We start from the raw sequence: 15,367 nt of genomic DNA, 5'->3' as shown, positions 1-15,367 counted from the left end.
ACCTGCCCCTGCCTGGAACCTCAATCTTTTTCTCTCCACCATCACTAAGCCACCCTTTGAATCCCTGTTGACCTGCTCCCTTGCTCACTTCTATGAAGATGATCTTCTTGGTTGCCATCACCTCTGCATGACGCGTCAGCGAACTGGCAGCCATGATGGCAGACCTGCCCTTCACTGTCTCCCTATGCCTTCATCCCAAATTGGTCTCCTCATTCCACCTCAACCAGTGCATACACTTACCTATCATCTATCCTAAACCACACGCCTCCACCAGGGAATGCACGCTGCACTCCCTCGATGTACATTGGGTGCTAGCCTTTAACCTCCAGCGCATCCATACCTTCTGCACCTCCGCTCGTCTCTTCATCGCCATCACCAACCACTGTCACGACCATGCTCTTTCCATGCAACGTCTCTCCCACTGCATTGCAGACTGTTACGTGCTCTCTGGCATCCCCTCCCCCACCAGGGGTCACAGCCCACTCCATGCAGGCTCATGCCGCCATGTCGGCTTTCCTTGCATACATCCCCTGGCAGGACATTTGCCGGGTGACCACTTGGTCCTCCATCCCTACCTTTACCGACCATTATGCCCTTGCTCCTGCCGCAGATGCAGCTGTTGGCCAAGCTGTCCTTCAGACTGTTACTTCTGGAGAGCCTTTGTGCCCCCCCTCCACACTTAGTACTGCTCACTATTCTCCCATGTTTGGAATCCACATAGGGACCATCACTCAAAGAAGAGAAGGTTGCTTACTGTAACTGGAGGTTCTTCTTCGAGTGCTTGCTCATATCGATTCCAATTAGGTGTGCGCGCGCCGCGTGCACGATCGTCGGAGAATTTTCTACCCTAGCAACACCCGGTGGGTCGGCTGTGGAGCCCCCTGGAGTGGCGCCTTCATGGCACTGGATATATACCCCAGCCGATCCAGCGCCCCCTCAGTTCCTTCTTACCGCCCCTGACGGTAGTTGGAACTGTGGAGCGCGGCATAGCTGTTCTCCACTCTCCCTAGCTTATCCTGTTATCGCTGTAGATAGTTGTAGTTATAGTTGTTGTATAGTGTTAGATAGTTATTCATTTTAGTTTTTAATAGTTGTAAATATTTAGCGGGAGTTAAGGGGGTTGTTCTCCCCCCTTTTCCCCCCGGCGCATAGCCGGGCTCATGCCCAAGGCTCCTCGCTTTAAGCCGTGCGCATCCTGCGCTAAGCCTATGCCTACGAGTGATCCGCACGACTCGTGTCTGAAGTGTCTCGGAGAGTCCCATCAGACAGATAAGTGTAAGATCTCTAAGGCCTTCAGACCGAGAACCAAAAAGGAGCGGGACTTTAGGCTTAGGCAGCTCCTCATGGAGGCGGCACTTAGCCCGGATCCTCCCTCGGCGCGCCCTGCCCCGGCACCGAGCGCCTCGGTGCGCAGCGCCCCTGCGGCACCGACCGGTACTGCACCGCGGGCAGAATCGGACAAGGCCTCACGGCACCGGCCTCCTTCGGCACCGCGCCCGCCACAGGGGCCTCGGCGCCGGTCCCTGTCTCCGGGACACAAGAAGTCCTGCAAGGCGCAGGAGACTGCTGTCCTGAAGACGCCAGCTCCCCCGGTGCCGGGGGTAGAGCCGCGTCCGCCTTTGGACCGCCAGAATCAAGTGCCTGCTACACCGTCGACTCCGGCACCGCGGCCGTTGAGTCCGGTGCGGACTGAATCACCATCTCGGTCGGCGGTGGAGCCTTGTCTTCCTTCCACCCCAGAGACCTTCGCGACGGCGAGAGACCTTATTGCTCTCACGGAGCCGGCACCGCCCCAACCTCCGGCACCGTTGGCTCCTCGCGCAGTACAATCCAGGGGCAAGCCTGCCCTGGTGCGCCCGCCGTCTCCGGACGTGGCCTCACGGCACCGCTCCAGGTCTCGGAGCAGGTCCCGACGCCGCTCGCAGTCCCGGCGCCGACTATCGCCTCGGCACCGGTCGTACTCGCGGCCAAGATCATCTTCGCGGCACCGCTCTACGTCTCGGCACCGTCACGATCATCGGTACCGATCGGACTCCAGACGTAGTTCTCGGCACCGGTACGAGCGCCGCTCGAGTTCGAGGGGCCACTCCCGGTACCAGGTCTACTCGCGGTCGTCGTCGTCTAGGTCAAGATCCGGATCTCGGCACCAGCATGGCCACCGGCACCGATCCCGGTACCGCTCACCGGCACCGCGCAGGGACCGATCACCTCAGGACCGGCACCGATCGGCACCGTATCATCCTGAGCCGATTTCGACGCGTTCGGCACCACCTTGGCCCTCGAGATCAGCATCTCGTTCCTCCGATGGGGCCTCCAGATCGGCATACCCTCCTCAGGGTCAGGCTGCTGCGGCTGACTTGGGCCACTGGCAGGAGGTGGCAGAGGACCCTGCACAGGGACCTACGCACTGGTCGTTCTGGACCCCGTGGGCGTATCACCAGGCGCAGGGGGCTCCACCATCAGCCTCTCGCTCGGCACGCTCTGAGCCCAGGGTCCCGGAGGCCACTATCTCCCGCCCTCCCCCAGGGGGCATGGAGGCTCCCGTGCCTACACCACCTGAGGCCCTGGACCCAGGGGCAGGCGATGCTCCGCTTCAGGGACCCCTGGAGCAGGACCCGCCATTAGACCCCTTGCCACCTGAGGCATCCTCCTCATCTTCCCCAGATGAGGCGGTGGCGGGCACAACCGCCACAGGTCCGCCCCCGATAGATCTTCGTGCCCACCAGGACCTATTACGTAGGGTGGCGTGTAATATGGATCTCCAGGCGGAGGAGATAGTAGAGGTACAGGACCCGGTGGTGAGCATCCTCTCGGCTGATGCCCCATCCAGGGTGGCATTACCTCTGATACGCATGATTCAGGCTAATGCCACTACAATATGGCAAACTCCTGCCTCTATTCCACCCACAGCCAGAGGGGTGGAAAGGAAGTACTTTGTCCTGTCCAAGGACTACGAGTACCTATATACTCATCCCCAACCGTGTTCACTAGTGGTGTCATCGGTGAACGCACGGGAGCGTCACGGCCAGCAGGCTGCAGCGCCCAAATCGAAGGACGCTAAGCGCTTCGATTTGTTTGGGCGTAAGGTGTATTCAGCGGGAGGGCTACAACTCAGAGTGGCTAACCAGCAGGCGCTCTTGAGCCGCTACAACTTTAATTCCTGGAACTCTATGGGGAAATTTAAAGAGTTGGTTCCCAAGACTCAAGGGAAGAGTTCGGGGCCTTAGTGGAGGAGGGTAAGAAGGTGGCACGGACCTCCTTACAGGCCTCCTTGGACATAGCGGACTCGGCCGCGAGGACGCTGGCCTCAGGTATCGCCATGCGGCGAGTCTCCTGGCTCCAGGTCTCGGGCTTGCCGCCGGAACTGCAGCAGACCCTGCAGGATTTACCCTTTGAGGGCCACGGGCTGTTCTCAGAGAAGAAGGACTCTCGGCTGCAGAGCCTCAAGGACTCGAGAACGATCATGCGCTCCCTGGGGATGCATGTCCCAGGGCCCCAGCGCAGACCCTTTAGGCCCCAGCCTCAAAGGTTCTACCCTCCCCCGCCTCGTCCGAGACAGGACTTCGCCAGAAGGCGGGGCCGAGGTGGTAGGCGAAGGTCGACCGGCCCTCAACCCGGTCAGAACCAGGGGCCGCCTAGGCCACCTTCAGGCCCTAGGCAGAACTTTTGAAGGTGCGGTCGAGGACGGCGCCCCAGCCACTACCCAGGATCCAGCTCCCTCCTTTCGGGATTGCCTCTCCCGTTTCCACCGTGCTTGGTCCCTTATAACCTCGGACCGTTGGGTCCTTCGCACGGTGGAGAGGGGATACGCTCTCCAGTTTTCTTCGTCCCCCCATCCCCCACCCTCCTCCCCGTCCCTCTTCAGGGGACCCTTCTCACGAGCATCTCCTTACACAGGAGGTTTTTGGGCTCCTCTCTATGGGGGCCATAGAGGAGGTTCCGCCAGAGTTAAGGGGCAGGGGTTTTTATTCCCGCTACTTCCTGATCCCCAAGTCAAAAGGGGGTCTGCGACCCATCTTAGACTTACGCGGACTCAACAAATTCATAGTAAAGTTGAAGTTCCGCATGGTATCATTGGGGACCATTATCCCTTCCCTGGATCCTGGAGACTGGTTCGCCGCCCTCGACATGAAGGACGCATATTTTCATATAGCGATCTATCCGCCTCACAGGCGCTTCCTGCGATTTGTGGTAAACAAGGTGCACTACCAATTTGCAGTCCTTCCCTTCGGCTTGTTCTCGGCTCCCAGAGTGTTCACAAAATGTATGGCGGTCGTGGCAGCATACCTTCGTCGACAAGGGATACAGGTGTTCCCGTACTTAGACGACTGGCTGGTACGCGGCCGCACCAGAGACCAAGTTCAAGCTCACGTCCACATAATAATACAAACATTCCACGAGTTGGGCATTCTACTCAACAAAGAGAAGTCCACTCTAGAGCCAACCCAGAGGTTAGAATTTATTGGAGCAGTCCTAGACTCCAGACGTGCCCCAGCTATTCTACCAGACAATCGCTTTCATACCGTCACAAGCGTCATTCGAGGGCTCAGGGCCTTTCCGATTACCACAATAAGGACGTGCCTTGCCCTGTTGGGTCATGTGGCCTCTTGCACTTACGTAACCAGGCATGCCAGACTGCGGCTTCGCCCACTTCAGGCCTGGGTATCATCGGTGTACCGTCCTCATCGGGACAACCTAAACATGGTGGTCACGGTTCCGAGCTCGGTCTTGACCTCCCTCACCTGGTGGCTGGATCACAAGGCGGTTTGCGCAGGAGTGCCGTTTCACGCCCCACAACCCTCCCTGCACCTGGTCACAGACGCTTCATCTCTAGGATGGGGCGCTCACCTCGGGGAGCACCATACCCAGGGCCTGTGGACCGCACCCCAACTAGCCCTGCACATCAATGTTCGAGAGCTGATGGCGGTGCGCCTGGCATGCCAGGCATTTCTCAATCTCCTACAGGGCCGTTGTGTGTTAGTTCTCACCGACAACACCACGGCCATGTTTTACATCAACAAGCAAGGAGGAGCCCGCTCGTCGCTTCTATGCCAAGAGGCCATTCGCCTGTGGGACTTCTGCATCGCCCACTCGATACATCTCACGGCATCGTTTCTTCCTGGAGTCCAGAATACACTAGCGGACCGTCTCAGCAGGTCCTTCCAGACACACGAGTGGTCAATTCGCCCAGACATCATCTATTCCGTCTTCCAGAGGTGGGGATTTCCCCTGGTCGACCTGTTTGCATCTCGAGCCAACAGGAAGTGCCATGCATTCTGCTCCCTACAAGGGCGAGCTCTGGGCTCTCTGTCGGACGCGTTCCTTCTAACCTGGAAAGACCACCTGTTCTACGCTTTCCCTCCATTTCCACTGGTCCACAGGGTACTGCTCAAGCTCCGCAGAGACCAGGCATGGGTAATTCTAGTCGCTCCAGCTTGGCCAAGGCAGCACTGGTACACCACACTGTTGCAGCTATCGGTTCAAACACCGATCACGCTTCGATTGTGTCCAGATCTCATCTCTCAGGACCACGGCCGACTATGTCACCCCGACCTGCAATCGCTCCACCTCACGGCGTGGATGCTCCATGGCTGAATCGGACAGAGCGGCAATGCTCGCAGCCCGTCCAGCAGATTCTGCTGGGAAGTAGAAAGCCCTCTACACGGACCACTTACTTAGCCAAGTGGAAACGGTTCTCCTGTTGGTGCGAGCAGCGAGCCACGTCCCCCTTGCAGGCGCCTATTCCTCTCATACTTGAATATCTCCTATCCCTAAAACAACAGGGCTTGGCGATATCTTCAATCAGGGTTCACCTCGCCGCTATTTCGGCGTTCTACCCAGGAGAACTCGCTTCCTCGGTCTTCTCTAACCCGATGGTCGTTAGATTCCTCAAGGGCTTAGACCGACTGTACCCGCAGCAATGCCAGCCCGTTCCGACGTGGGACCTCAACCTGGTTCTTTCCAAGCTCACAGGGCCTCCGTTCGAGCCATTGGCTACCTGTTCACTCCTGTACCTATCCTGGAAGACAGCCTTCCTTGTAGCCATCACCTCAGCACGGCGCGTTTCTGAACTCAGAGCGCTTACGTCCTAGCCCCCATACACTGTTTTCCATAAGGACAAGGTGCAGCTTCACCCCCACCCTGCCTATCTTCCCAAGGTAGTCTCATCTTTTCACGTGAACCAGGATATATTTCTCCCGGTCTTCCATCCGAAGCCACACGCTACTCGCCAAGACCAGTGTTTGCATTCTTTGGACGTACGCAGGGCCCTGGCTTTCTATATTGACCGTACAAAGCCGTTTAGGAAGACGACACAACTCTTCGTTGCAGTGGCCGACCGGATGAAAGGCTCACCGGTCTCCTCACAGTGCCTGTCCTCTTGGATCACGTCCTGTATTCGTGCTTGCTACGACCTGGCCGGTGTCCCGACGCCGCGCCTCACCGCTCACTCCACGAGGGCCCAGGCCTCCTCGACTGCCTTCCTGGCTCAAGTCCCGATCCAGGACATTTGTAGAGCTGCAGTTTGGTCGTCAGTCCACACATTCGCCGCTCACTATGCACTGGTGCAGCAATCCAGAGACGATGCTGCATTCGGGTCAGCGGTTTTGCACACAGCAATGTCTCACTCCGACCCCACCACCTAGGTAAGGCTTGGGAGTCACCTAATTGGAATCGATATGAGCAAGCACTCAAAGAAGAAAAGACGGTTACTCACCGTTGTAACTGTTGTTCTTCGAGATGTGTTGCTCATATCCATTCCAAACCCGTCCCCCTTCCCCACTGTCGGAGTAGCCGGCAAGAAGGAACTGAGGGGGCGCTGGGTCGGCTGGGGTATATATCCAGCGCCATGAAGGCGCCACTCCAGGGGGCTCCACAGCCGACCCACCGGGTGTTGCTAGGGTAGAAAATTCTCCGACGATCGTGCACGCGGTGCGCGCACACCTAATTGGAATGGATATGAGCAACACATCTCGAAGAACAACAGTTACAACGGTGAGTAACCGTCTTTTCTTCGAGATGTGTGGTCCCTATCTGGATTCCAATCCTGCTCTCCATCCCCTCTGCTCCAGGCTCTGCTGCTGCCTGGTAAGAGGGAATTGGAGCAGCGTCGATCCGCACGGCCTCTTAAAGCCTCTGATATGCCTAGTGGCTGACGCAAAACATACACGCAGGTCGACGGACACTATTATGAACAGTTACAGTGCATGACACGCATGCACACCCACGTTTGGAATCTAGATAAGGACCACACATCTCAAAGAACCTCCAGCTACAGTAAGTAACCTTCTCTTCCCACAAATCTGCCTTACCAGATGAGACTGTCATGCCTCCCCCACTGTCTTACGCCGGTGATGTCAGTGCCTTTCAAGACCTTATGAATCATATAGCAAAGACCTTACAAATTTAATTGGAGGAGATACAAGAACACCACCATTCCCTGTTAGACATTCTTCAGACATACCCTCGGCAAAAATTAAATGCTCTGTTGTCCCCAGTAAGTGCAGTATAGCAAATTTCAGCTACTATAGTGCATAGCTGTAAGTGGGTTGACAAAAAATACTACATCCCACCTAAAGGCTTGGAGTTTTTTTTTTCTCCCACACTACACTCAACTTCCTGGTTGTTGAGGCCCTTAATGACTGGAACAAGCAACACTGACTCCACTCAATGCCTTCTGACAAAGAGGTAAAAAGACTGGACCTTCTGGAGCACAAGAACTACTCTTCAGCGTCTCTGCAGTTCAGGGTAGCCAATTAATGAGCTCTGATGGCAAAATATGATTTTACAAACTATTCAAAGTTTTTATCTTTTATTGAAAACCCGCCACAGGATCAAAGGGAACAATTTCAAGCCCTCCTAACAGAAGGCCAGACAATTGCCAAGGCATCTCTCCAGGCTTAGCTTGATGTCACCAATGTAGCTGCACATTCCATGGCTACAGCAGTAGTCATGTACTAAGCTTCTTGGCTACAGTCCTCCAGCATGCCCTGGGAGGCTCCCATCCAGAGTATGTCCTTGAGCAAGTATACTCTTGCAGCGGAGAAGTCCAGAATGGCCCCAGTGAAGTCTAATTGTTGAGTGGGTGTGAAGGTAGACTTTCCCGTGTTGAGGCTGTTGATAAATTGTATACTGAATTGTTTGGCCACACTTTGTTATGAAATATACTCAAGAAACCAAATAACTGATGTCAGTCAGGTTTATTAATATGGTACAGGAAAAAGGTTCTATATGATACCAGTCTCCAAAGAGAAGTCCTATGCAGCAGTGTTAGGTTCACCATACGCAGAAGGTGTGCTCTTCAAAGTTACATCCCTAAAGCTTACTTTGTTTACTAGTAAAAGGTACTAGATACGTCACTTGGAACTGGATTCAATTAATCAGCGTTTTACCTTGTTTGTTTCTGGTACCTTGGTGTACCCCTTTTTCTTTTGTTCTGAGCACATGCATTCCAGGTAGTAAGGGGAGTGAAGATACCACCTAGGCCTATACCAGGATAAATAGGTTTGTGACGGTAACTCCCTTTCTGTTGCTATGAGGAAATAATTATATGTCAGGGGGAGCCAAACCATGGCTCATGAGCCGCATGCAGATCTTTTACAGAGTGCCGCTCATGGAACCCCCTCCCCCCATTCTCCACCTACCAGAGTGGGAGGTGGGGGAGAGCTTGGGACCTCTGGGTAGGGACTTCTGCCTAGCAGGGTGGAGGGGCTCAGGGCTTCAGCTCAGTGGTGCACACCTGCTGGGGCTTGGGGCTTCAGCAGGAGCGGGGCTGAAACCCTGAGCCCCGACAGGCACGCCCCAGCTCTCGAACTTCTGAAGATTGTCGTATGCAGCTCAGTGGGTCAGAAGTTTGGCCACCCCTGTTCTATGTGCTCATGCTGACAGTTTTCCTATTTACTTAAGCCAAAGTTTACTTCAGCTAATGCAAGGAGTTATAGGATACTTAGCATAAGTGAACAGGATTATGGTATAAGCCAGTTTAGGCTACATCACTGTTATAGTATTTGTGCTTAATGTTATTAGTGCCTAATGCATACTTAGATATATGGTGTGCATATACATATCATTAATATGATATACATTTATATGCTAGCCAGCATACATTAGTCAACAAGGTGGAGGCCGAATGAGTGGAAGGAACAGAGATAGGACTATGCTGGTTGCTGTCTCTACCTTGAGAAATGAGTGACCTTTCAGGAGCCAATCATCCGGGTAGGGAAAGACAATTATTATGTCTGGTGGGAGTCTTTAAGAGAATGATGGGACTGTTCTATGGCATCACTAAACAACCTGGGTTCCCTTGAAGGGAAGGTCCTTGATGGTATTTTGTACCTATTTGAGAGCATTCCTTTTACTTTAACCATAAAGGTCTGTAGGCGCTGAAAGTTGAGCACTAGGGTACAAACACATAGCAAAGCTAGCAGCAAAACTGAGCTCCACTGAATCTTAACTACCTTAGCCTAATTTATAAAACTCAGTTTAAAAACCATTTGCCTGGATCCAAACTATACTTAAACTGAATTTAGAAACTGGCTTTAATACTTTTTAAACAGTTTGGTCCCTTGCCCACAGTTCAATTAAATTGTGTTTATAAAGAACTAGTGTGGACCATCTTAAAAACTATTTAATACAGTTGAAGGTCTAGAACAAACAGGATCTAACTTAAGTTCATGTCATGGTCTCTAAGGATTCACATGAATGCTGTATTTGAAAATCACATTAAGAATGTCCTGAGTCAGCTAATTTACAGCTGTTTCTGTAGTAGTTTTACCTTCCCTTCCTCAGAACTTGAGCACTAATGCACACTTGCCTGAGTGGGTTGCTGGTTCTCAGTTCCAATAGGATTGATTGAAAAATCTAGTCCTCTGTATGTTCTGTGTAAAAGCACTTAATTGACTTCTGGGAGAATTCAGAACCAAGTAACATAGGGGCTCATCACTTTGTCCCACCTGCTGCTATCACTGTTGAATTGTAGTAGACCCAGTTTTACCAACTTTTGAGATTTTATTGTGAGTTTTGCAATATTTGGTGTTTTGCTTAAGCCCCTCCTCCTGGAGTCCTTTGATTATGTGAGAATCTCAGCTTTTTTTAAAACAAAATTTTAAGTTTTTAGCTCTTGAGGTTATAGATAAAAGCTTTAAACATTAATTCTAGAGGCTCAAAAACCAGAAGACAAATAAAAAAGAACCCACATTTATTATTTTTTAGAATTTCATGGGTGTGGGGGTGCTAAGTCACAATATTTTTTACTGCTTGGGCTTGATGATACTGGAGACACGGAGTTGAACAGATTTTTAGGAATGGAGGAAGTTGCTTCCCTTTGATTTTTAAAGTTGTTTAAACTATGCAGAGTCAGATGTGAATGCAGTAAGGATCAAACATAAAAGGAAACTGAAGTGTAATTGGAAACAGGTTTAGGAGATCTTCAGAAGGGCAGAAGAGGAAAAGGGGTTAGAACTAAAGGGTTAGAACTAAAAGGAACAGAGTGGTGAGTGTGTTAAGATTTGCAATTGGAGCATTAGAGATCGTATGGCTGTACCATGGCAGTTTGCCCCTATTGCTACAGCTTTGTTCAACCAAATATCTCAGATTACATAAGTAATTCACGCAGCAAAACATTAAAAAGGGTAGATACTTGTTTACATATGATCATGGCTTGAAATACCTTTGATTTCCAATATTGTTTAAGTCCCCACTGTTAAAGAGCAATTTTTAATCATAAATACAATAATCATATCCTAATATTTTGAAAGTAATTTGTAATGTATTTGACTGATTTCTCCCATTTACCACCAGATGGTAGTAAAATTTGGGAAATGAGACTGAAAATGAGCTGTGTAACTAGTTGTTGGTCTCAGTCCAGTTCACACTGGATGATGTCCACATCCCAGACACCACTGTCACAATTGACATTTGGACAGTTTCAGAAGAGACAGTCAGGGCCGGCTCTGGCTTTTTTGCCGCCCCAGGCAAAAAAGCCTCCGGCCGCCCCCCCCCCACCCCCCCCGCACGGGGGGGGGGGGAGGGCGGCCGGAGCCCCGGGGGCTCCGCTCTCCCCCCGGCGGCCGGGGGGGAGGGCAGCCGGAGCCCTGGGAGGAGGGCGGCGAGCCCCGGCGAGGGCTCCGCTCTCCCCCCGGCGGGAGGGCGCCGGGGGTGAGGGCGACCGGAGCCCTGGGAGGAGGGCGGCGAGCCGGGGGGAGGGCGCCGGGGGGGAGGGCGGCGAGCCCCGGCTGGGGCTTGGCTCTCCCCCCGGCGGCCAGAGCGCAGGGGGCAGGGCGGCGAGCCCCAGCCGGGGCTCTCCGCTCTCCCCCCCCGGCGGCCGGGGGGAGGGCGCCGGGGGGGAGGGCGGCGAGCCCGGCCGTGGCCCCGCTCTCCCCGGCGGCTGGAGCGCCGTGCCGCCCCCCTCCAGGTGCCGCCCCAAGCACAAGCTTGGTGGGCTGGTGCCTGGAGCCGGCCCTGGAGACAGTATGGTAGCATTGGGACTGCAACTGTCACTTGATTCCTCTGCTCAAAATTGAACAATGTTGTGGGGCATCTTCCACTGACAGAGCTTTACCTGTTCTGTTGATTGGACTTTAGGCTGGTAATTGGAACTAAATTCACTTAAAAGGAAAAGATTCATGAGTCTTATTTATGCTTGATTTATAATAGTCCTTTATTATGAAATGTAATTTAAAAAAAGCTGTTTTCCTTTTTTAATATATCTAGATATGCAAGAACTGTACAGGTTGCTTTGATCGACAGATCCAGTGTGTTTCTCTGAACTGTCCAGTACTTTTCAAGCTATCCAGAGTGACCCGAGAGTTATCAAAGGCACCATATCTCCGACAACTACTCGACCAGTTTTAAATGATCTGTGTTACAAGATTCCAGGTGCTATTTTTTTTCAGTGTTTACTACACTAAAACTGTTGTGCATGGTGCTTTTTCAATGTTCATCTAGTCCAAGATTTCCATTTTAGCTGTTGGTTTACTATCTGAAGAATAATGGAACAATTATCTTAACTAAATGAGAAATACACTTACTGATCTATTCACTTTTTAAGATGTATAAATTCCTTCATTCTCTCACCTTTTTAACATACTGTTTTATAATGCAGATGTTGAAATAGCTATGTGTAACATCTTGTAAATCCATTTCAAAGTAGAAGTCAAGTTTACTTCCCAGTGGTTTGCTGTGGAAGGAGCACTGAAAACCTCTTGAAACAATGAAACCATTAGTGTGTGTTCTTGAACTGTCAGTATCAAGACGTGTTACTTATAGATATATTATTCATTCACTTTATAATTTTGTCTGCGAAATATTTTGTAAATACACTTTTTTACTTTTCAAACAACTGAGTAAAATAATGTGCAATGAATTTTATACAGATAATTTTAAAGTTTGTTGGTATATTTCCTCCTAAGTTTTGCTTGATTCCAAGTAGATTTGTTATTTTGATCAAACTGTGCAAACAGTAGTATTGTGTAGCATTTTTAAACATTATTTTCTATAAATTGCTGTCTTGCTTTAGCTATTAATGGGGCATTGTGAGGAACTGTGCAAAGACATTTTTGTTACAAACCCGTGGGACTGTTGCAATACTTTAAATATAAGAAATTTTATTCCATTTTTGCTTCTTTTGTATAGACATTTCTATTGCTTCTAAATATGCTTAAAATATTTTCTTTCCTCATGTACTGTACAGTTAAATCTTATTTGCCATCATCTTGACAAAATGTGTATTTAGAATATTTGTATAACTGTATAAAATGAAAAAGGAATTATGTGGTCAGTGCATTGTTTTCTAAACTGGAAATCATTTTGTTTTAGAAGTTAATAATGGAAACCATATTAAAATTGAATAAAATATGAGCTATGGTAAATCTATATGCATTTTTTAAACTTAACACATTTGCAGTCCAAGTCATCGCTTCATTCAATAGCATGCATGTGCTGAATGAGGGAAACCAGCTAATTAGCAGACTTGTCTTTCTTCCACTGGGTCAAAACAGTAATATTGTTTCATACAGTTGCTATTCTCATGGGTCAATCTACCTATCACAGGGTAACAAGCAGAGCCTTTGGTTTTAATATTTTAGCTAGCTGGGAGAAAAATCAGCTCAAAACTCAAGAAAGAAAAGCGGCTGTTCGCAAATCCTCATTGTCATCTTTTTTTCAAGGTCTATCATAAAATCAGCAATGAAGAGTACATTATTTACAAGTATTGCAGAGACAGGAAGCTGTTAGAAGCAAAATATTGTAAAATTGTTTCATTGGAAGTCTCTGATCCTAAACAGTACTCGGCTATGGAGATGCTTGCTTAGGAAAGTCATAGATTGATAGATTTTAAGACTATAAAGGACAATTATTAGCATCTAGACTGATCACCTGTATAATACAGGTCACCAAATATCAACTTGTAATCCAGGCATCAAGCCCATAACTTCCATTTGTCCTATAACTCAGTGTTTTAGAAAGATATCCATTCTGTTGCACAACTTCTCCTCGCATTCATTACTAATGGTTAATATCCTCCACCAATGGAATTTGGAGGTAGTCCACTGGTGTTGATGGAGGCTCCAGGACTAAGATTCAATCCTTCAGCTCAGGCCATGATATTTTCTATCTCCTGTGGTGGAACAAGTTGGTGGTTCAGTTTCTCCTAACCATTTTGTTTTAAAACCTTTATTTTTATTCATTTTCATACAGTTGCAATTTACAATCTTTCTTCTCCTTCTTTCTGATTGGGTAAATAGCAGAATGATGGTTTCAACCACCTGGATCTGCTGCTGTAGTACCTCCCTGACTGACTCCTCTTCCCCCACTCTGGCATGGCAGAGCTGTCCTACAAACATCTGGCTTAAATCGAAGTGGTGTTCCCTTCATGAAGTAGCATTTACAGGCTACAGAGAGTGAATTATGACTTGCCTGTTCCAGTCATTTGACCCTCACCACTGCCAAGAAATGGGGCTTAGAGTCAAACTAAGTCTCCATCTTACACAGAAAACCCCAATCAGGAGCTTCTGAATATTCAGCAAGAATGTCTCAGGACACGGAGGAAGCTGTCCAGCCAGCTCTGGGGGAACGTCCTGCAACAAACCTGGGCTGAAGGGCGGGACCCTCAAAGTATCCACAGTGCTTAACTACCCTTAAAGTTACAAAGTTTTTTCATATCTAACCTAAATCTCCCTTGCCGCAGATTAAAACTTCTTGTCTTGCCTTTAGTGGACCTGGAGAATAATTGATCATCCTCTTTTTAACCGCCCTTAACATATTTGAAGACTGTTATCAGGTCCCTCATCAGGACTGTCCAGAGAAAAAGAGCCATTCTTAACTCAACAGCTGCTGGAAAGGATTCATAGCCATCAGTTCTCCAAAAAGCAAAAGGAGCTTTTGATCCCAATGCAGAGAATTATTCTCCCAGAGGTCAAAACAGGCATGGCTCTGGCCATAATGTTGAAGATGTACAAAGATCCAAAATTTCATTGTATCAATCATTTCCTGAAGGGCATCAGCAGTCCAATTATCTCAAGGGGCTAGGCTTGCTGGTGCCATGCATTAGTTTCACTCTTGATTGGGTTTCTCAAAATGCACCTGCAGAAATTCCACCTGAGGACATAGAATCATGCATGTGATGCAATACAAAATGAGGGTCATTCTCAGAGCACATTCAAATGCCTCGTGTGCAGGGAAGTACAAACAATATGTTGAAAGCCAACCCAACTTTCACTGTAGACCCATTATGGAAGTAAGCATACTTGGAAAACAGACTTTCAAAAAATATCATAGTAATCGTACTTTTAGTTCATTTTGACATCTTTTTTAAAAAAAAAAAAAAAAAAAAAAAAAAAGAGAAAAAAGAAACCACGAGATTGGAGTAGTGGTCCATCGAGCCCAGTATCCTGTCTATGACAGTGGCCAGTACCAGCTGCACTAGTCAACGGTGAAAGGTGAAACATATAGCAGGCAATTATGGTACTTGCAGAGGAAGTCTCCCCCTACCTCCTACTGGCTTACGACTGAGGCATGAGTATTTATCTCTCTTCCGTAACCAGAGATCAAAGCTTCTCGAGAGCAATGGAAATAATGTCCTGGACAGAGAAAAATCTGTTGTCTTTCAAGACAGCTCACATAAAGAATACAGAAAAGAGGAAAAAGAAGAGTTGAAGTCCTCCAGTGGCCTATAAGGTATTTTGGACTTGATAGAGAGCCAAGGACTCCACATTGTACGTGCAAAAAATAACAAACCTCTTGAAGCAGAAACTCCTACATTCCCAACCAGGAACACCTACAGATAGTGTGGGCATCGGAAGAGAGATATAGTTCAGCATGGATTCTCCATTGACCTGTGACACACAGGTCTCAGAACTTGACCAGGATATTT

The 15,367-nt window shown here is 49.4% G+C and overlaps 1 protein-coding gene across 1 annotated transcript in view; it reads left to right on the top strand.

Annotated features, from left to right (window-relative positions):
- REV3L (REV3 like, DNA directed polymerase zeta catalytic subunit) overlaps window positions 1-12,812 on the top strand; it is a 263,253-nt gene extending 250,441 nt beyond the window's left edge. Inside the window, exon 32 of the mRNA XM_065401417.1 lies at window positions 11,710-12,812. Coding sequence (XP_065257489.1) covers window positions 11,710-11,850 — 141 coding nt within the window. The 3' untranslated portion in view covers window positions 11,851-12,812. The remainder of the gene's footprint in view (window positions 1-11,709) is intronic.
- Window positions 12,813-15,367: the final 2,555 nt, after the last annotated feature.

This window comes from Emys orbicularis, chromosome 3 (genome assembly GCF_028017835.1).
Source record: "Emys orbicularis isolate rEmyOrb1 chromosome 3, rEmyOrb1.hap1, whole genome shotgun sequence".
In the NCBI taxonomy this organism is placed as follows: Eukaryota; Metazoa; Chordata; order Testudines; family Emydidae; genus Emys; species Emys orbicularis.
Note: the sequence above shows the minus strand (reverse complement) of the source record. Positions and strands in the feature narration are given on the sequence as shown.